At 55.6% G+C, this 19,679-nt stretch overlaps 5 protein-coding genes across 5 annotated transcripts; 2 read left to right on the top strand and 3 right to left on the bottom strand.

The window, feature by feature from the left end:
• Positions 1 to 4,028: 4,028 nt before the first annotated feature.
• Positions 4,029 to 6,052, top strand: SETTUDRAFT_162294 (uncharacterized protein). The gene is made up of 2 exons (XM_008022576.1): positions 4,029 to 4,855; positions 4,908 to 6,052. The coding sequence occupies exons 1-2, from the start codon at positions 4,067 to 4,069 to the stop codon at positions 5,985 to 5,987; spliced, it is 1,869 nt and encodes a 622-aa protein (XP_008020767.1). The 5' UTR covers positions 4,029 to 4,066; the 3' UTR covers positions 5,988 to 6,052.
• Positions 6,053 to 6,614: 562 nt separating this feature from the next.
• Positions 6,615 to 7,644, top strand: SETTUDRAFT_162295 (uncharacterized protein). Its single transcript, XM_008022577.1, has 4 exons — positions 6,615 to 6,764; positions 6,845 to 6,909; positions 7,048 to 7,272; positions 7,329 to 7,644. The coding sequence occupies exons 1-4, from the start codon at positions 6,723 to 6,725 to the stop codon at positions 7,450 to 7,452; spliced, it is 456 nt and encodes a 151-aa protein (XP_008020768.1). The 5' UTR covers positions 6,615 to 6,722; the 3' UTR covers positions 7,453 to 7,644.
• Positions 7,645 to 12,185: 4,541 nt separating this feature from the next.
• Positions 12,186 to 13,688, bottom strand: SETTUDRAFT_133381 (uncharacterized protein). The gene has a single exon (XM_008022578.1). The coding sequence runs from the start codon at positions 13,662 to 13,664 to the stop codon at positions 12,243 to 12,245; it is 1,422 nt and encodes a 473-aa protein (XP_008020769.1). The 5' UTR covers positions 13,665 to 13,688; the 3' UTR covers positions 12,186 to 12,242.
• An 827-nt stretch (positions 13,689 to 14,515) lies between these two features.
• Positions 14,516 to 15,083, bottom strand: SETTUDRAFT_85178 (uncharacterized protein; the record flags this gene model as incomplete). The annotated part of the gene is made up of 2 exons (XM_008022192.1): positions 14,516 to 14,775; positions 14,936 to 15,083. 2 exons carry the CDS (start codon positions 15,081 to 15,083, stop codon positions 14,516 to 14,518), a joined length of 408 nt encoding a protein of 135 aa, XP_008020383.1.
• A 786-nt stretch (positions 15,084 to 15,869) lies between these two features.
• On the bottom strand, positions 15,870 to 17,731 carry SETTUDRAFT_18322 (uncharacterized protein; the record flags this gene model as incomplete). The annotated part of the gene is made up of 3 exons (XM_008021882.1): positions 15,870 to 15,962; positions 16,012 to 17,262; positions 17,312 to 17,731. 3 exons carry the CDS (start codon positions 17,729 to 17,731, stop codon positions 15,870 to 15,872), a joined length of 1,764 nt encoding a protein of 587 aa, XP_008020073.1.
• Positions 17,732 to 19,679: the final 1,948 nt, after the last annotated feature.

The following is a 19,679-nucleotide window of genomic DNA, read 5'->3' on the forward strand; positions in this document are numbered from 1 at the left end:
ACATGAGAATGTGCTTATGAAGGCCCGCGTACGAGAGCTTGAAGAGCAACTAGCAGAGGTAACAAAGCGCCGAGGGCGTAAAAGAAAGCGGATTCAGACAGGCGGGACACTAGAATTTGGTGCAGGAGCATCGCAGGCAGCTGAAAGTGCTTCTACTAGTCGTATAATATCAAAGAAAGCGCGTGGTGGGGGTAGTCAAGAAAAGGCCCAGCCAGGTCAACGGCACTGTGGAATCTGTGGGAGAGTGGGCCATAACGCCCGTACGTGCCAAAAAGATGTAGAAGAAGATTCTATGTTAGATGCAAGTGAGTCGTACGAAGCATCTATAGCTAGTGTAGAGTAATTCAAGTTTTCATATGTGATGTTCGCGATGCCAAGAAAAAGTGGCACACTCGGTGGGGTGGCACTCTCGGTGGTGGAATACGTTATATATATTTATGATTATATGCAGGGTGAGACATAAAATCGAAAGAGGCAAAAAAAAGCATACAATTGGGCGCAGCAAACGTCAATACCGCAATATTTTTTGTTCTCATTCGGTCCCATCATGTTTACTTGTTGGTGGGGTTGACGGTTATACAAAGACGGCGAGTCATGGTTGGGCAGGTCTTCACCGGAGACGAAGTGCGGTCAATAACGGTAAGTGGTATATGGGCTATATTTGTTCATTGTTATTGTTATTGTTCATGTTGCAAGGAAAGAAGAAGAACAACAAGAAGAAGAAGAACAAGCTTCCAAGACATGTTACGCGCGTCGCGGCGCTTTGTGTTTCTTTGCTTCGGCGCGCTTCCGTTGGAGCTGAAAGCTTTTACCGCCGTGCTACAGGCTGTACCTGAAGTTGTCTTTTGTTGCTTTTCCGGGTATAAGTCGCCGTTATTGCTGTTGCTGGTCGGTGTTGTTGCGTGCCAAGGCTGTGTCAGTGTGTGAACCATGTTGCATCCATGCATGCACAAAGTGAAGCAGGGGAAAAGCAAAAATGCTCAGGCTTGGCGCCATGTGCATGATGTTCCTCAGCCCTCCGATGCCAATGTTAGTGTGCGTGGAAATGCTCAGGCGATGCTGTAAATCGTAGAAATATGTGCATGTCGCTGCTACGCTATTGTATGCAAGTCCGGCGGGATTTCGGTCGAAAGGTAGCTGGTTTGTATACGACTCATTACTCGCTTTTCTGCGCGACACATGGACTTGGCTTGCAGGAGATGCCCATGCGGATTTTCAATGTAACGGTTTGAGCATGCCATTTCTGCGCCAGCCACAGTGAAAGACATGACATGGAGAAATTGGGCTGACGCGTACTGTGGTCGCTAGTGTTAGAGAATGCACAAGACTCGAGTCCCATGACTTCTCATCAGATGCTTATCAGAGATCCTGGTCTTTCTGTAATATGCGCTGGGTTCGTTGTCAGTATACGGGTAAGGCGCGCTTGTTACAACGTTGTACATGGCCGGCCCTTCTCTTCAAAGTGGCCGAGAGCAAGGAACATTGTGCTGCAAGAAATGCGATCATCAGATGTTTTTCAGATCCGGAAGCCCTTCGCTATCGTCTTGTCTCCATGTCTATCAGCGATTCCGGTGGAAGATGCCCTATTCGTAAAAGTCGAAGACGCAGTGTAGCCGAATGACAATGGTCCACGTGAGCCATGATCTATCTCGGCCAATCGGATCAAGTCATTGTACAAATCGTCCAGTTTGTAAGCATCAGGTTGCTCGCTTCGAGGTAAGTGCAGCGAGGGTCGTGATGACTATACCCGTTACAACGTGCGAGCAGGCGGAAGCCGTTTACGGGCCGTCGCCTTATCGAGCGGGTCGTCGGACAGAGCGCGACGAACCGTCGGATGTTTATCGAGGGCTGCTGGTGAACAGCGGGTATCGTCGCTACATGTTCCACACCCAGATCGCAGGCAGGTCAATCCGCTCCGGGGCTTCGGGCGATTCGATCACGGACGCCTGATGTAGTCCTCGTGAGCACATCTTGACAATGCATCGACCAGGCCAAGAAACATGAGGAGGCGACATTGGCATCTTGAGCTGTCTAGCGTATGTGGGGATTGAGCTGACGCAGCTGCAAATACTCTTTATCGATGGTACTGTTGGGAAAAAAGGGTTGGCAGTTAGCGTATGTGGGGTTGACCGCATGGTTGAGACGACGTGGTCGCGTGTCCAATTATGTAAAAGTGATCCAGAGACGGAAGTGTGCGACTCGTTTCTGGTGGCGCTGCTTGTTTTGAGTTTCTGGTGGTGAAGTGGACGTTGTGGTGTAGTGCGAGGATGCCGCGATTTGTGGGCCCTGGGACCCTGGGCTCTGAGGGCTAGTTCAGTAAATTGCAAGTATGACATGGCGGATTGATCATATCGAGACACCCACTGCTCGGTATTCCCGGACTCTGTGTGTGGTCTGCTGGAGGCTTGCTACCGACCCACCCAGATAAGCAAGGAGAGATGGCGGTCACTCGCTGCGTGGTGCAGCAGATTCATGGCAGACAAGATGATCATCCGTGTGCCCACGGATGGGCTCCGTAGAGCCGCTGGGTACCATTTTGCCAAGCAGGATTTGCAACAAAAAGAGAAAATGCTTGGTTGATCCGATCCAATGCGGCGTATGATGTTCAGCAGTGCAACTAGGACGGAGGAGAGAATTGGCGCCAAGACGCTGCTGCTGCAGGCCGAAAAGCATAATTAAAGGTTGGCTGTGAATGTCCATGAAGTTGCCACGGGCGCAGAAACATGGTGTGTCCACGTGGTATTGGGTCGGGTCGTCTTTTCAGCACCGACTTGTCAGAGAGCCGCATGCGTCTGTTGCCGGGGGTGCATGGCGCTGTCGGCAGCACGGGCAGCAGCTGCAGTCCACGTCGAGCAGATAGTCTTGATTTGCCAACACGGCAGAACATGGCCCGTCTGGGCTAGCTGAGCGTAAGATAGCCATGAGCATGGAATTGCAGGCGCTGGCAGTCGACTGCGTGGCGTCGTGAGCGTTCTCTGGCGCGATATGGGCCGTGTTCTGACAGCAGAGGCGTGTAGGCATTGCTGCCCGCGTGCCACTCGTGTGGAGCTAGCTGGATGCGACGTCCCGAACACTCGACCGGGAGCACGGAGGAGGCGTTTGCAGCAGACGGGGGAGGTGAAAAGGCGCCGTGGGTTCTGGTGGTAGTAGAGCAGACGTCGCAGGGGCAGACCGGGGTGGTGGAATGCGGACGAATGGGCGCGCCGGCTGTGGCATTGGCGTGCCAAGGCTCCTCGACCTCAGCCGCCTCGATGCTCTTGATGGGCGTTGTTCTCTGCCCATAGTCCAGGCCTATACCGTATCCTTGGCTTCCAGATGGCTCCGGAAGAGATCGACTAGCCCGCTATCAACCCTGCATACACCCCCCGGCAGCCTTGTTGTGTCAACGTCGACGTCGGTCGGTCCATGAGGCTGCTCGATGCGCGCCGGGGCGGACAGGAAGACACGCCCACACGCTGCCATTCAGATACGCTCCAAGGTAAATATTCCGGGAAGCTCGTCCATGCAGTCGAAGAAGCAGTGCCAGGGCAGGGTGTGGCGGTGCGGGAGACACGATGCCTTGGCGCCGCCAGAGGTGTGGGTGTATGAACAGACACAACGGGGCTCTCGGCGCGGATGAGACGTCAATCGTGATGGTGGGAGCAGGGCGTCGTCGCCCACGGAATGGTGCTTCTTCTGGTCGGGCCTATTTGGCGCCAGAGCGGCTGGCGGTGTGGTGACAGTAGGCTCGAGGGCTCCAACGGTGACTTTGCCTGTCCCAAAGCGGCCTAGCCGGTTTTACGTGGATTGCGTCGGATTGCGTGACCACTGGAGGTCGTCACCCACCTTTTCGTCCACTGCGTCAAGCCCGCGTCTTCCCCACATCCACCGCGCTCCCCGACGTCTAGTCCGTCGCGTGGCGCCGCTGGGCTTGTCTATAAAGATCCCTTCTCTGCCCTCACTCGGACCGAAATCCACTACACTTGGCCAGGACACCGCGCCGCGTGCCTGCCTATTCATCCAATTGCTCGCCTCCACACCCAACCCAAGAGACCAGTCCTTCTGTAACCAGCCTCGCTGCAGCACAATGGCGCCTAGTGTGTTGCTGGACCAGGAGTCGCCTCCCCCTTCTTACATCCATCCTGCCAAGCAGACACTCAAGGAGGCCCAGGCTCCAAGTGACGATGGCCTTTCCTTCACATCTGACTCTTCGATCAACGCCAATGGTAACAGTAGCATCAATGGTTCCAATGGATTCCCAGTCGACAACGGCTTGGCGGCTGGCCAGCCAGGCGGAGACTTCATCACTGTCCAAACTCTTCGCCAGCAGTCCGAAAACTATGCATCCCAGACGCGCAGCAGCGACAATGCGAAGAGCCCAAACATTCTGTACATTATGGCCGACCAGATGGCCGCTCCCATGCTAAAGTTCAACGACCCTGAGTCAGTTATCAAGACACCTCACCTTGACGAACTCGCCCGCACCGGTGTCAACTTTGCCAGCGCCTACTGCAATTCGCCTCTCTGTGCTCCGTCTAGGTTCACCATGTGCAGCGGCCAGCTGCCTTCGAAAATTGGGGGATACGACAATGCTTCGATCCTGGGTCCTGAAGCCCCCACATACGCCCACTACCTGCGCCGACAGGGCTACGAGACTGCACTGGCCGGAAAGATGCATTTTATTGGCCCTGACCAACTCCATGGCTTTGAACACAGACTCACCTCGGACATCTACCCGGGAGACTTGGGATGGTCGGTCAACTGGGACAAGCCAGAGGAGCGCCAGGAGTGGTACCACAACATGTCCTCCGTCATGCAGGCTGGCCCATGCGTGCGCTCCAACCAACTCGACTATGACGAGGATGTCATGCACAAAGTAAGCTCGTCCTATGTTGTAGCCCGGTAGTTTTGCTAACATTCAAGCCCAGGCCCAACAATACCTCTATGACTACGTCCGATCAGACCCCGCTACCCGTCGGCCATTCGCTTTGACCATCTCTCTGACCCACCCCCATGATCCCTACACGATGATCCAGGAATACTGGGACAGGTACGAGGGCGTTGATATCCCTCTGCCCAAGGTTGAGATTGCCCAAGCGGACCAAGACACGCACTCGCAGCGACTCCTCAAGACAATCGACTTGTGGGACAACCCCGTCCCAGACGAGGCCAAGATCCGTGCCCGCCGCGCATACTTTGCTGCCTGCAGCTTCGTCGACGACCAGGTTGGTAAGCTGGTCAAGCTTTTGAAAAACTGCAAGCTAGACCAGAACACCATTATTGTCTTCTCTGGCGACCACGGTGACATGCTTGGCGAGCGGAGCCTGTGGTACAAGATGAGCTGGTACGAGAACAGCGCCAGAGTGCCCATGATCATCAACGGTCCCAACTTCGCCCCCAAGCAGGTCAAGGAGTCTGTGTCGACAATGGACTTGCTGCCGACGTTTGTTGATCTGGCTGGAGGCCAAGTTGATGAGCGCCTGCCGCTCGATGGTAGCAGCCTTCACGAGTACCTTGTCTCGGACAAGCCAGGCAAGGACGAAGTGTTTGGCGAGTACATGGGCGAAGGAACCATTACTCCGACGTACATGATTCGGCGCCATCAGTGGAAGTTTACCTTTTCTCTGGCAGATGGGTCGCAACTCTATAATCTCGCCGAAGACCCGCAAGAGCTGTACGATCTGGCCAAGTCAAAGGACCCTCAGCACCTGAAGGTTCTGGCCAAATTCGAGCACGAGGCGCGTGAGAAGTGGGACTTTACCAAGATCCACAACGACGTCCTCCGCAGCCAGCGCATGCGCCAGCTTGCTTGCAGTGCGCTGAAGATTGGCCGCAAGGAGTCGTGGGACTACCAGCCGCCATCGTACGACAGGGATCGATTCATCCGGTCTCACATTCCCCTCGACGAGCTTGAACGCCGTGCCCGTTTCCCCATTGTGGACTACCTGGGCCGTGAGAAGTCTGCTGCAGCAACGCACCATGGCGTTGCGGGTGCAGCTGGCGAGTAAGCAAGCGAGCTTTGAGTGACGAATTTCTTTTTCCTTATCCTCCGTGTCTTCCAGGGCTAATGCGCGGGGGTTTCTTTTTTCCTACTCGGCGCTGCGCGAGAGCGAGTTTCCTTCCGTCTTGCCATTGAGCGATTGCGGGCGTTATGGGTTTATGAGAGCAGCGATGACCAGGACGGGACATTGTAGATTCAGCATAATGAAAGTGAGGGGGCGGCGACTGGCGTTGGGCGCAGTGTAGTGTAATGAGCACGAGGGCGAAGATATGAGGGGATGCACAGGCCAATAGCAGCTTAGTTATTATCAAGTAAGTAGCCGAATATGGACAGCTCATGCCTTCAACGCCACGTGCCGAATGCGTGTGCAACGTGGATTGCAATGTCAGGTCAGAATAGCGGTCAGGGCCAGCTGTTTACGGCGAGGTGCTGCGCGTAGAGGCACAAAGAGGATAGTCGGGAGCATGGGGGGCATGGGGGAGCATTGAGGGGGAAGTTAGATTTGCTCATGCAAGCGGAGCCGTCAAAGTGGGACCAGCGATTGTCGCCCGCACGTGAGGTGGCGTTCGCCTCCACCAGGTGATTGACCGACGGCGGCAAGTGCCAACGACCTTGTCCCACGCCCGCAACCGGTGCAACAAGCACACTCGCAGCTACATACACGCTCAAGTTGGCCGCCCATCCCCTTCCTCCTGTCGCCCCCGCATCCGCCCTTGGTCCTCACGACTTTGCTCGCGCAATCATGTCTACCGCCGCCCGCCGCCGCTTGATGCGCGACTTCAAGGTGCGCAGCAGCTACTCCGCCGAGCCACGACGAGCTCGCCATGCCCGCCCCCTAGACGTCGAGCTGACAGAGTGTAACAGCGCATGCAGACGGACCCCCCAGCTGGTGTATCAGCCTCTCCCGTTGCTGACAATGTCATGACCTGGTACGTCTCACTGCAGCTACCGACCACACGACATCCCGATCCGCTGCCCTACGCCGTTGTTCCCTTGTATCCTGTGCCGTCCCAGCGACAGCCTCCGTCCTGTGCTCCTGAGACGCTCCTCGGCTGACCGGCGAGCAGGAATGCAGTCATAATAGGCCCAGCCGATACGCCCTTTGAAGATGGGACGTTCCGCCTTGTGATGCACTTTGAAGAAGCGTACCCCAACAAGCCGCCGGGCGTCAAGTTCATTAGCCAAATGTTCCATCCCAACGTATACGGCACGGGAGAGCTGTGCTTGGATATCCTGCAGAACCGATGGTCGCCCACGTACGATGTCGCCGCCATCCTGACGAGCATTCAAAGGCAGGTTGCCACTGCACTTGGCAGCGTCTGAGCACGAGTACTGACCAGAGACACAGTCTGCTCAACGACCCCAACACATCGTCGCCCGCCAACGTCGAAGCGTCGAATCTCTACAAGGAGAACCGCAAGGAATACACCAAGCGCGTCCGCGAGACGGTGGAGAAGAGCTGGGAAGACTAGGCTGGCAGCTTGAGAGACGAATTTTGACGACATGATGGCATCGTATGGAGTTATGAATTTACAAGGGCTATGGTACATGTATTAGACTGGCAGTTCAGGGGCTTTTGCCCGACATCTGTTCCAGCGCGGCGTATGGTCTGCTTTCTCGTTGGTTTGGGGGCGACATATCTAGGTAGTCAACTCAAGGACGCGCTTTTTACTTTTCTCTGCCTGACGACCTTGGATGCATGCGGCGTGGTGTAGTGTTGTGTCGTGGCTGAGGCGGCCCTGCATTAGCAGCGCAACAGAGCACTAGCCACGCCCACACGGCGGCGAGGCTGGGGGCGAGGCACGTCGCCTGGTAGACAGACATGTAGTGCATGTCATCATGTCGCGTAGGAGCAGAGGCATGTGGCCCGCGACGTGTGCTATGACCAGTCGAGAGGCAGCGGGACCTGCGTCAGGGCGGTTGGCTGCGGGGGGGAATTGCAGGCCCTGGCCGCAGCAACTCAGGCCGAAGCCTGCAGCACCTCGACAAAGCCCAACAACATCAACATTAGCATTAGCACCCCAACATCACCACCACCAAGGCCCCGTCCTGCTCGCGCCCACGCACATACGCAACACCCCCCTTTCCCGCCATACACACACACACATTGCCGCCCCGTGGCGCCAACGCCACTAGCCCGGGATCCCTTGCCCCGCCAGCAGGAACAACTTACTGCCGTTTCATCGACTCCCCCTAACCAACCAGAGCGGGGGGCTGTAATTACCCACCTCCACGCGCCGAGACAGTGTGAGACGTGACGGTGCCACAACACGACTGCTCGTCGGGTCCGCACTCTCCTTCTCTTACACAAACCTGCCGCTGAGCCTGAGCGGAGCAGACTGAGCGAGGCCGCTGGGCCGCAGCGCGATCGTAGCCAGCAATCATGTCGTGAGTAGCTGCTCCACCGACTCTTTGGAGGAGGGGCGAGCCATGGCTAACAAATCCACCCCAGGGGCTCCAACAGTATCAAAGGTGCGCCGCCGCCCCCGCCAAAGCCCTCTGCTCGAGGCTGTGTCCAAGTGTGCGTATTTGCTGACGGTGCGACGCTGCAGTGGTGGCGCGGTTCCGCCCGCAGAACAAGATCGAGATAGCAAGCGGTGGAGAGCCCATTGTCGAGTTTAATTCCGATGACACATGTACGATCCAGGTATGCCACAACGTCGCTCGGCGGCATCCCCAGAGCCTGCTCGCTCGGCACCTTTTGCTGACCGCCATGTGCACAGTCGAAAGAGGCCTCCGGGTCCTTTACCTTTGACCGTGTCTTCGACATGTCGTCGCGCCAGGAGGATGTCTTCAACTACTCCATCCGCCCCACCGTCGACGATATCCTCAACGGCTACAATGGTACCGTCTTTGCATATGGCCAAACGGGTGCCGGAAAGTCTTACACCATGATGGGCAGCGACATGGACGACGAGGTCGGCAAGGGAGTCATCCCCCGCATCATCCAGCAGATCTTTGCAAGCATCCTGGCCTCGCCGAGCAATATTGAGTATACCGTCCGCGTGAGCTACATGGAAATCTACATGGAGCGCATCCGAGATTTGCTCGTCCCGCAAAACGACAACCTGCCGGTGCACGAGGAGAAAAACAGAGGAGTCTACGTCAAGGGCCTCCTCGAGGTGTACGTCTCGAGCGAGGAGGAGGTCTACGAGGTCTTGAGAAGAGGTGGATCCGCACGAGCCGTCTCTGCAACAAACATGAACCAAGAGTCTTCGCGATCGCACTCCATCTTCGTCGTAACCGTGAACCAGAAGAACGTCGAGACCGGATCCCTGAAGAGCGGACAGCTGTTCTTGGTCGATCTGGCAGGTTCCGAAAAGGTTGGCAAGACTGGAGCGAGCGGACAGACGCTAGAAGAGGCCAAGAAAATCAACAAGAGTTTGAGTGCCCTGGGTATGGTCATCAACTGCTTGACGGACAGCAAGGCGCAGCACGTCCCGTACCGAGACTCCAAACTCACGCGTATCCTTCAGGAGTCGCTAGGTGGTAACTCACGGACAACCCTCATCATCAACTGTTCGCCAAGTAGCTACAACGATGTCGAAACCGTCGGTACTCTCCGCTTTGGTATGCGAGCTAAAACGATCAAGAACAAGGCCAAGGTCAACGCTGAGCTGAGTCCTGCCGAGCTCAAGGCTATGCTCAAGAAGGTACAAGGCCAAGTCACGACGTTTGAGAATTACATTGGTCAGCTTGAGAGTGAAGTGACTCTGTGGCGCGGAGGAGAGACGGTGCCGAAAGAGAAGTGGATACAGCCGCTAGAGACTCCCACCTCTACCCACAGAAAGACTGCCTCAACAGCACGACCCGCCACGCCATCAAGAGTTGAGTCGACGAGAAACTCTGAAACACCACGCCCGGATTCGCGGCTGGATCTCGACCGCGCAGGCACGCCAAGCATACCACTAGACAAGGACGAAAAGGACGACTTCTTGAGAAGAGAAAATGAGCTGCAAGACCAAGTCGCCGAGAAGGAATCGCAACTTGCCAAGGCCGAAGACCAGCTCAAGACTGTCAAAGAAGAGCTCCAGTACTACAAGGAACGAGATTCCAAGACCAACAAAGACAACGAGCGCATCACCATTGAGCTCAACGAGATGAAGATGCAAGTCGAGAAGATCCAATTCGAGGGCAAGGAGGCGCAGATCACCATGGACGGACTGAAGGAGGCCAACGCGGAGCTCACTGCCGAGTTGGACGATGTCAAGCAACAGCTCCTAGATGCCAAGATGAATGCAAAGGAAACGTCTGCTGCCATGGACGAGAAGAAGAGGAAGAAGGCCGAAGCCATGGCGCAGATGATGGCTGGATTCGACCTTGGTGGTGAGGTGTTCAGCGATAACGAGCGCACCATCCGCAAGATTATCGAACAGCTCGACCAACTCTACGAGATGAGCTCAGCGGGCGAGGCGATTGCACCAGACGCCATTCAAGACTTGCGCGAGAAGATTGTCGAGACGCAAGGCATTGTGCGACAAGCAGAACTTTCCCTCACGGCACGCAGTGAGGAAGACAGTACACATGCCAAGCGCCGCGAGGCACTCGAGGCACGACTCGACAGTCTTCAGGCTCAATACGAGGAGCTGCTCGAGAGCAACCTCTCAGAGCAAGACAAGGAGGAGGTCAAGGCCCGACTTGCTGAGGCCTACTCGGCTCGCCAAGAGGGCAACCTCGAGCTCGTCGAGAGCCTCAAGAAGGAGAATGCACGACTCATCGAAGAGACGCAGAAGCTCAGGATTGAGAACGAGAGCCTCCAGCAGCGCATCAAGAGTGGTGCGATTGCCAACGGCGTTGCCAACGGCATCAATGGCAAGACTGTGCAGCAGCAAATTGCCGAGTTTGACAACATGAAGAAGAGCCTCATGCGTGATCTTCAGAACCGATGCGAACGGGTAAGTGTATTGATGGTGCGCCGAGAAACAGCATGCTAACCTTGCCAGGTTGTCGAGCTTGAGATTTCGTTGGATGAGACCCGCGAGCAGTATAACAATGTGCTCCGCACCTCGAACAACCGCGCCCAGCAGAAGAAGATGATGTTCCTCGAGCGCAACCTTGAACAGCTCACTGTTGTTCAGCGCCAGCTCGTCGAGCAGAACAGCTCCCTGAAGAAGGAAGTTGCCATTGCAGAGCGCAAACTCATTGCCCGCAACGAGCGGATACAGTCTCTGGAGAGTCTGCTGCAAGACTCGCAAGAGAAGCTTACCGCAGCCAACCACCGGTATGTTGAGCAAACCTTGTTGCAACGACATGTGCTAACCCCGTACAGCTTCGAAGCTCAACTCACAGCCGTCAAGGAGCGCCTCGAGGCCGCCAAAGCCGGCTCAACCCGTGGTCTTGGTTCGCCCGCCGGCGGTGCTTCGTACGCTGGCTTCGGTGGCGTTGGTTCCCGTATCGCCAAGCCCCTCCGCGGCGGCGGCGGTGCTGCCGCAGACGGACCTGTGCTTCCCGTCATTGGTAACCTTCAGAAGCAGGACAATGATGGCGAGTCGAACAAGGGTAAGAGGACAAGCTGGTTCTTCAACCAGCGGTAGACTCGCCAGTCATGCTCGTCGACGACTGATTGATTGCAAAAGGACTTGGGATACAAAGACTTTCAGGGTATGGGCCGGAGGTGTTTTGGGTGTTTCAACGTTCTCCATTACTTTAGCATCAGGACGGAAACTGGCTGACATGGGTGAGACGGGAAAAGGGGGTTGGAGGGCCAGGCTATGGGTGCAGACGGCAAGTGGGCGCGGCCCTTGGAATGTTTATGCAACTTGAACGAGGGAACGATGCGACAAGGGAGAAAGAGAGCAATGGCCACGGGATCAAGGCTGACGCGCCACACACACACACACACACACACGCTTGGGCTAATGGAGAGGGATGTATACTCTTTACTGGGTGGTTTTGTGGTGATGATATTTTGACTATTACTCTACTTTTTCTTCTCTCAAACCCTCCCCCTCTTCCTCGTTGCACATAGAGCTCGGATACCATAGATTCATTCATGTTTCTTTTGGATGGTGCATGAGCTGTTTGCGTTGTTAGATGATGTTATGATGTTATGATTATGATGGACATGATGGACATGATGATGGACATGACTGGTTATATAGAAATCTACACTCTCAAGTTGATACTCTTGATCCTTTTGTACATGTGTTTGATGTTGGCCTGTTGTTTCTACTCCTCGACCGATCTTTCTTCCTTCTTCTACCGACCCGTCCTCTATCTCCGAACGCAAGAGGAGAGATGATGGGGTAAATAATCTTGATACTTAGTACGTCAACCTCTCCTTGCACAGTTCTACCGCCACATCGGCCGTAGCGCCATCAAAAAAATCATTCAGCACAACCACCACCCCAGCACTTCCGCCCATCAGTTTCCGGCCTACCTCGCCCTTTAGCAGCGGCAGCATCTTGGCATCGCACACGGGCTTGGTCGCGAGAATCGGACTGGTACTGACGTCTGAATCCAGGACCGTGGCAATAATCACGTCCCTGATATTCGTGGCTGTCGCCTGGCACTGCAGCAGCGTAATGGGTTCACTGCGATGGCACTGCTCGTCTGCCATGGCATGTAGTTTGCGCACCATTTCGTCGCCCGTCAGCGTCGCGTTGGCCTCGTCATCGTAATTAGAGGCCTGCGGCACGTCTCGGAGTACAATCAGTCTTTTTGTTTCGCGGCGCAGCTCTGAAATGCTTTTGTGCATCATGTCGTGTTCACTTCCCACCTCGATCTCTTTGCCAGCCAGCACCTCGCACAGCACATCGTGAAGCTGGTCGTCGGTCGGCCGCGGACACTCGTCTGGCACGCCGTCCCACCGGTTCTGCAGCACGACTATCTCATCGCCGTGGCTGCCAAGAAAACGCACTACATGCTCCAGCAACACGCGATACGGCATCCCCGGTATAGCGCCATGCTGGAAATACAGCGTATCCGGCAGCGTAGTGATGCTCTGTAACCTGCGATGGCACTGCGCAGGGCGGAACTCAAAGTAGCGGGCTCCCAGCTGCAGCATCGCATCGAGCGTATCTTTCTGTGTCATGGCCAGCGCGCGGATGATATCTGGTGCGATGCGCTTGACAGCTGCGTCGGTGGCGCGATTCAGCATGGAGAATGCGCGCGGTAAACTGCGGCCCAGGACTTCTTTTACGAGGCCCGATCCGGCGTTTTGCAGGAGCTGCAGACTCGATGCCATGTTGTTCATGCCCACGTCGTGCGACGACGGCAGCACCATTCTGCTGAAGGGCCGGTCTGCGAGGTCTGAGTCTGGCGGAATCGCGTCGCGCATCCAGTGCGAGTAGTTGGGTGTCACGCACACGTAGCATTGATGCTGTTTCGGGAGCGCCGCGAGCCCTGGGCCTGCGTCGTAGAATCCATATGTGATTGCCATGTCGTCCTCGGGGAACAGCGCGGGCGTCTGCTCCATGGAGAGCATGCTCCCTGCTTCCAGCTTCCCAGTCATGCTGTTGACCGCGACCCATTGCCGCGTTAGCTCGCAGCCCTCGCGCCGTACGGTAAACGCAAAGTCGCCCGTGAACCTGAAGCGCGGCAGGTTCTTGGACTCGACTTCGAGGTGGTGGGTGAGGAATTGGCGGTGGGATGATAGCTTGATGGATTGCTTGGGGACGCTGAATTCGATTTGTACGCCGTCGACGGCAATGTAGGCGAAGCATTTTATTCCTTTGGATGGCATTTTCTTCTTCCTCTTTTCTTTTTTTTCTTTCCCCTCAAGTGTAGAGAAAAAAAGGGGGGGGACGATATTTTCGCGATTCAAATACTGCTGCTGCTGCTGCTGCTGGTCTGACCTGACCTGAACCTTACTTACAACGTTCTCGCACACCAGCAGCACTGTTCTTCACTTCAGTGGGGTAACTAAGTAAGTAAGTAAATACCCAAGTAACAAGCCCAGGCGATGAAAAATGCCCACGAGCCGAGAATCAGGCAATTCCCATTCCAGGGCCCCCATGGCAGCGGCAAAAGGGAACAGGAGTCATTGAGCAGATGGGAATGCAACCCATGTCCCCCCCCCTCCCCCCCTTTTCTCAGCTTGTCGTCTAGACTTGTCTAGCATGTGTTAGCGGTGGCTTAGCAGTTGGTGTTGAAGTGGGGAACGGGCGGTTCAGCCACACCAATGGGGGCTCCAGTATCGCATAAGTACCTAAACGCTATGTAGTCGGACCGGAGTCGCGGCAAGGCAGAGAGAGATCCCGATCCTGTTCTTTTTTTTCCGCTCTGGAACAGTGATAGTGGGAGGAAGTATGGCGTATATTGCAGAGAGCTCCGCGGACGGTGATTTAATGCGCTTTCGGGTATTTGATTGGGTGGTCTACTTGATAAGATACTTCGTTGCTATTTGGGCCCTTTCTAACTAGCCTGTTTTGCATACAGTAGCTGGACATGGAATGAAAAATGTAGACTGTGTGTGCTTGAAGCTATCGTCTACGTACTTACCCATTGTCCAATAAAACTTTTCTTCCTCCTTTTTATTTTCTTTCCAGCACCTCTACCACGCACAGCACACCTCCTGTTCCGGCCCTTCCCCCCCTACCCAAAAGCCGGCGAAAGCGCATACCCCACCACCAACTCCTCGCCCTGCTTAAAGCAGCTCCAAAGGTTCCCCACGCCCTCATCCAGCCCGGGACTAAACACACTGCCGACATAGCAAAATACGCTTTCATGCTCCTTGACGCCCAGCCGCTTGCGCAGGAAACGCACAATAGTGGCGAAATGCTGGTTCGTGCTCAGCTTGAAGATGCGTTGGGTTAGGTGTGGCGCGGAGCCGATGGGTTGGAGCCGGATGGTTACTGGGATGTGGGAATTAGAAAAGGGGAGGTTTTGAAGGTTGGGGGTGAGTGCATGGATGGATGCATGTAGTCATGTGGAGAGGGGGATGAATGCAAAGCACGTGCAAAGGGACGTTGGGAGCAACAACAATCTCAGCACAATGAGACGGGCTGCATGTACCTTTTTGAACAGTCAGATTCCCTGCTGTCTCGAGAGCTTTAGACGCATCTTTCGGTAGATTGGTCAGCACGACAGATGCTGCCATGCTGAGCGGCGCATCTGTGGTATCATTTTCCTCGGGTATCCTCTCTTTGGGTGATTCCGACATGGCGAAGCTGGATGAGGCTTGTTTTTGACGAAATGCAAAGCAAGGTGTGGACGATGAGGAAAAACTGTAGACGGCAAAAATAGTGCTGCAACGAGCCCGTTTAGATGTGCTGTCTTTGCTCGTCGTGGGAGATACGAAAGTAGGCCCAAGGCGATAGTCAGGCGGAGGTATAACGTAGGCCTAGCCAACCCCAGCCCCACCACACAAACAGCGTCATGTACAAACAATCTGGCAAAGCAATATCAACCCTCGTCTCGATATCTAATATTGTATACATATCTGATGTGATAATGATGCATAACATAAGCTGAAGCAATTGTGGTAATACGTTTGTCGTCAATTCCCCTAGTATGACAATGTCCTTCAAACCACCATGGTAGTACCAACGCCTCTTTCCAAGCACACGCGCAAACGCGCACACCACCACCAGCAGCCAGCCGGCTCGCAATCGCAATAACCAGCAAAAGAGACGGCAAAGGCCATGATGCAATAGGTATATACAAAGGGACGCGTGTATCGTTAGCCACCAGGGATCAGAGATCGTGGCCTATACTGAGTAAGGAAATGTGCAGGTTGTGCGTGTCGCCAAAATTGGGAGTTTGAAGTTGCGCCGCGAAAATGCTGTCAAAAACGGGTATTCGGTCGGAGAGTAATACGAGGGCCTCAGCGAGACAAGTATATAGAAGTGTGGGAAAGGAAACCTTTTCGTGGGTATTAGTGGAATCGTCCATTACGCCGTGACGGATGCAATTGTGGCCATGTAGTAGTCTGCATGAGCCACAAGGCTCATCGACGATCAAGTTGGGCGAGTAGCTGGTCGAGCTCAACCCAATTGTCAGAGTTTGCCGCAAATTTGCGGTGCTTGCGTGAGACGACGTGCTGTGTGCTGTTAGTAATGTGCCCGCAGGAATGCAGCCATGATTCGTACCTCGTCAAAGTCGTTGAACTTCTCCCTGCAGTTCTCGCAGTAGCCTGGCTTCAACTCCTTTTCAACAGTCTTGCGTCGGCGAAGAGCTGCCGCCTTGCGAGCCTGTCTCTCTTCGTCTCCATCGTCGTGCATTCGGCCCAATGTCTCTTGAGCCTTGCGCTTGGCCGCTCGCATGGGCTGCGAGTGCTCCTGGGTAATCGCGGTCCTGACATCGTTTGTGACGGACGAATGGCCACTATTCGTATTCGCCGACGGCGCGCTGTTCTTTTCAAGGACTTTTCGCTTCAACTGGTTGACCTCCTTGCTGTTACCGGCACGGGGTGCAGCAGCGGTGGAGGAAATCATTTGGGAACGGATAGCAGATGTCACGTTTGACTGGTGCAGGCCAGACGCGACAGGCTCGCCGGCAATGCAACGAGGCATCGCCCGGATACTAGCCTGAGCACTGCCGAACATGGGCGGTGGGCCATCAGCCGTGTTGCATCGCTTGGGGGGAATGGCTTTCGGGGGTTCTAGTGGCTTCGCGTCCTCAGTGTCTTCCTTGATCATGGCAGCGGGGGCACTAGGACGGCGGGCGAGGTTGTTGTTCTCGAGAAGCGCGTTCTTCTCTTCCAAAGCAGAGGCGGCACGCGTTCGTGGAGGTGCTGCCGCCTGTCTACGGCGTGCTTCCTGCTCCTCCTGTTGTCGGCGGCCGAAATGGGGATCTTCGACAAAGGGACATTTGCCGTTGCCAGAAGCGCGGAACTGCGGCCACTTGCCCTTTTCCTTCTCGACCTTCTGGTACTCTCGGATCATGACTGGCCGCGTGACCTCGTCCATGTCGTGCACATAGACGTAGTATCCGCGGAGAGGAATCATATCCTGCGAGGCCATGACATAGTCGCGGTCCATCTTCTCGTTCTGCAGCAGCCTCTGCAGGTCCGCAGGGCGACCCTTTTGCTGCTGTGCAGCTGCACTGTGACGCGTGGAGTGGCTGGCAACATCCTCGCCAGTCTCTTTGTTGAACATGGTATCAATCATGCGCTGCACCTTGTCAACAGACCATATCTTCATTCCCAAGCTCTTGGCCTTGTACAAGATGTCACCGCGGTCCGACTTTTCGAGGGCAGCATCAAACACAGACTTCTTATTCTCCAGCTGGGCCGGGTTGACGGTTCCCTTGTGGGCCGAGGAACTTCCATCAAGGTCGGCGGGAATGGTCCGCGTGGTGATGACATGGGTGACTTCTCTCGAGAAAAATTTGACCTCACGCTGCATGGGGTTAGCAATCGAGACGCGAGTGACTGTAGAATGTACGCACCGAGCCAAGGATGCGGGCTCTGCTCATAAGCTTGTCTTTTTGCGGATCAGATACGCTATCAAAGTAAAAGGCAAACTGGGGGAAAAGTTTGCGGTAGTGACGCTGCCATTGGCGGATCGTCTCCAAGTCCTGGGCAGCTCGCTGGGCAGCCTGCTTCGAGGGGGCCTTGGTCTCACGGGCGGCTTCCAGCTTCCTGGTCAAGGCCGTGGGCTGGGCCCCGCTCCGGCGGACCAGGCCATGGCGACGAGCCTCGGCGTCGTCGACCTCGATCATCTGCTTCTTGGGCGGGGGCTGGCCATAGTTGATGTCGCGCTGCTCGCTGGCATGGGAGCGCTGGCGCTTTCCTGCGGTGGGTGGTGCGCGCATGGGGGAGTTTGTGGCATTTTGCAGATTGGCGAGAGGGACGCGACGGCTCGACATGACTGGAAGAACCTGGGGCGAGGGAGGAAGAGCCACTGCGGCCATGCGTAGCTGTGGGCGGCGGTGGGGGGTTGATCGAGGGCGCGGGACTAGGGAAGGCTGGCGGGAGGGGCAGGTGTGCGTGTGATTGTGATGGTCGAGGTTAGCTCACGACGCGACGAAACGGGCACGTCGAGGGATTTTTCAGCAGCGCGTCGCCGCCATAGCCGCGTGGGCGAGTGTCTAGGGTGCGGGTGAGAAGAGAGAGCGAGCCGATTGAGAGCGAGGACAGCGCGTTGCAGGCCAGGGTCAGGTTTCGTGGACCAAGGAAAGAGAGGGTTTGTTGTGGAGGCTGGCATGATGATGGATGGGCATGGGCGCGCTAGCCCGACGCGGCGATAGCGTCGCCGTGTCGCGCGAACCACGCAAATAAACCGCCTGGCAACCAAACAACCCGCACCCTTGTTGTCAACACCGCTCGGACGCCCATGCTACTGCACGCGGCCTAGCTGACAAAGCGCCTCCTCCGCGACACGCCTCTGCTCTGCTCTGCCTCGACTCCTGCTCATTAAACCGCCCGACCCCACTTCTCCTGGATCTGCTTGGGCCCAAACATCCATCTGCCAGCCTGCCCCTGGGCGTGCCTTTGTTGGCCCAGTATGCAGGGGATTGGGAGCCGACGCCGGCGTCTGGGTCCATCTGGCCATTTGCCATCTCCAGGACTACACAGCTTGTCGCCCTCCCTATGCGTGGTACTCGAGTGTGCGGTACTTGAGTGCGCGGTACTCGAGTACGTGGTCCTGGCTCGCCACGATGCGGACCACTTGGAGACCTTTGCTCTCGTCAACCCCCTCGGTCATCATCGCGACCAGAACCACTGTGTGCTTGACCAAGCGGCTTGACGTTTCTGGGGAAAAGCTCGGAAAAAGGAACGTAGATTGCGGTATGCACACGATCCATACACCGAGTCCGCCTCCACATCTACGCGAACTGTGTAATACCGAGGGCGGGATGATCAGTTCATGCATCAACACAGATTGCTCCACAACGGCCACTAGTAAAGCATCTGATTGACATATACACAGCGCACCCACGCACCCAGGCATGGTGCTAATGCCGTGATCCCGCCTCGAGAGCCGTCCGACTACGCTACCACTACGGTTAAAAACCACAAGCGTGAACCAGATCCGCCAGGCCTGTCGCTGCCTCGACAACAACCAGAGTCATGGTCTGCCTTTGCCTTCATCAAAGATGGTTCGAGCTTGCACATGGCAGTGCGCGCTTATAGTCGCCATCTCTCATCACTGCAACTCCTACGACGGCATCAACTGGCCAGATGTAGTGTATATTACCAGACACCTCTGCACAGCCTGAAACGCCGGCCGAATACAGATGCAAATGAGGGCACTTTGATCACGGCAGCCTTTTCCAAGAGGCAGGCAATTGGGTGTACTGAGCACGTCGACTAACTTGTCAGCAGAAGCCAACGCAGAATGTGTGCGCTTTATTTGTTAATAACGAGGCAGAAGAGGAGAATGATGAGCACGTGGGCAGCTCACTTGTGCGGATACAGTGTACTCGAGCTGGTGGCCGAGTACTGATACCTCCGCCGTCTACTAACATGCACCGCGACGCCATAGCAGACGCATTGGCATCTACAGTTCTACAAGTACTCTCGTACACGATGGGGAGGTGATCGACGTGGTGGATGAAGAATGATACGAGGTGGCGCGATACCAGGCGTTGGATGGATAGGCCATGGCAAAAGCTCGTGTTGGCGGAGCATTCGCCGCCGAGGTTGGCAGATGGCTGCATGCGGCTTTCTCCTTGCACATGTTATGGGCTGGCGTGGATCGGCGTGGGATGACGTATGGCGGTGACAGGCTGCGTCTTGCCACGATCAGCGTTGTGACAGATGTCTCGCGGCTCCTAGTGGACTTGGCTCATTCGTGTTGGTACGTGTAGGCGC

The sequence above is a fragment of the Exserohilum turcica genome, assembly GCF_000359705.1.
Source record: "Exserohilum turcica Et28A unplaced genomic scaffold SETTUscaffold_1, whole genome shotgun sequence".
Lineage (NCBI taxonomy): Eukaryota > Fungi > Ascomycota > Dothideomycetes > Pleosporales > Pleosporaceae > Exserohilum > Exserohilum turcicum.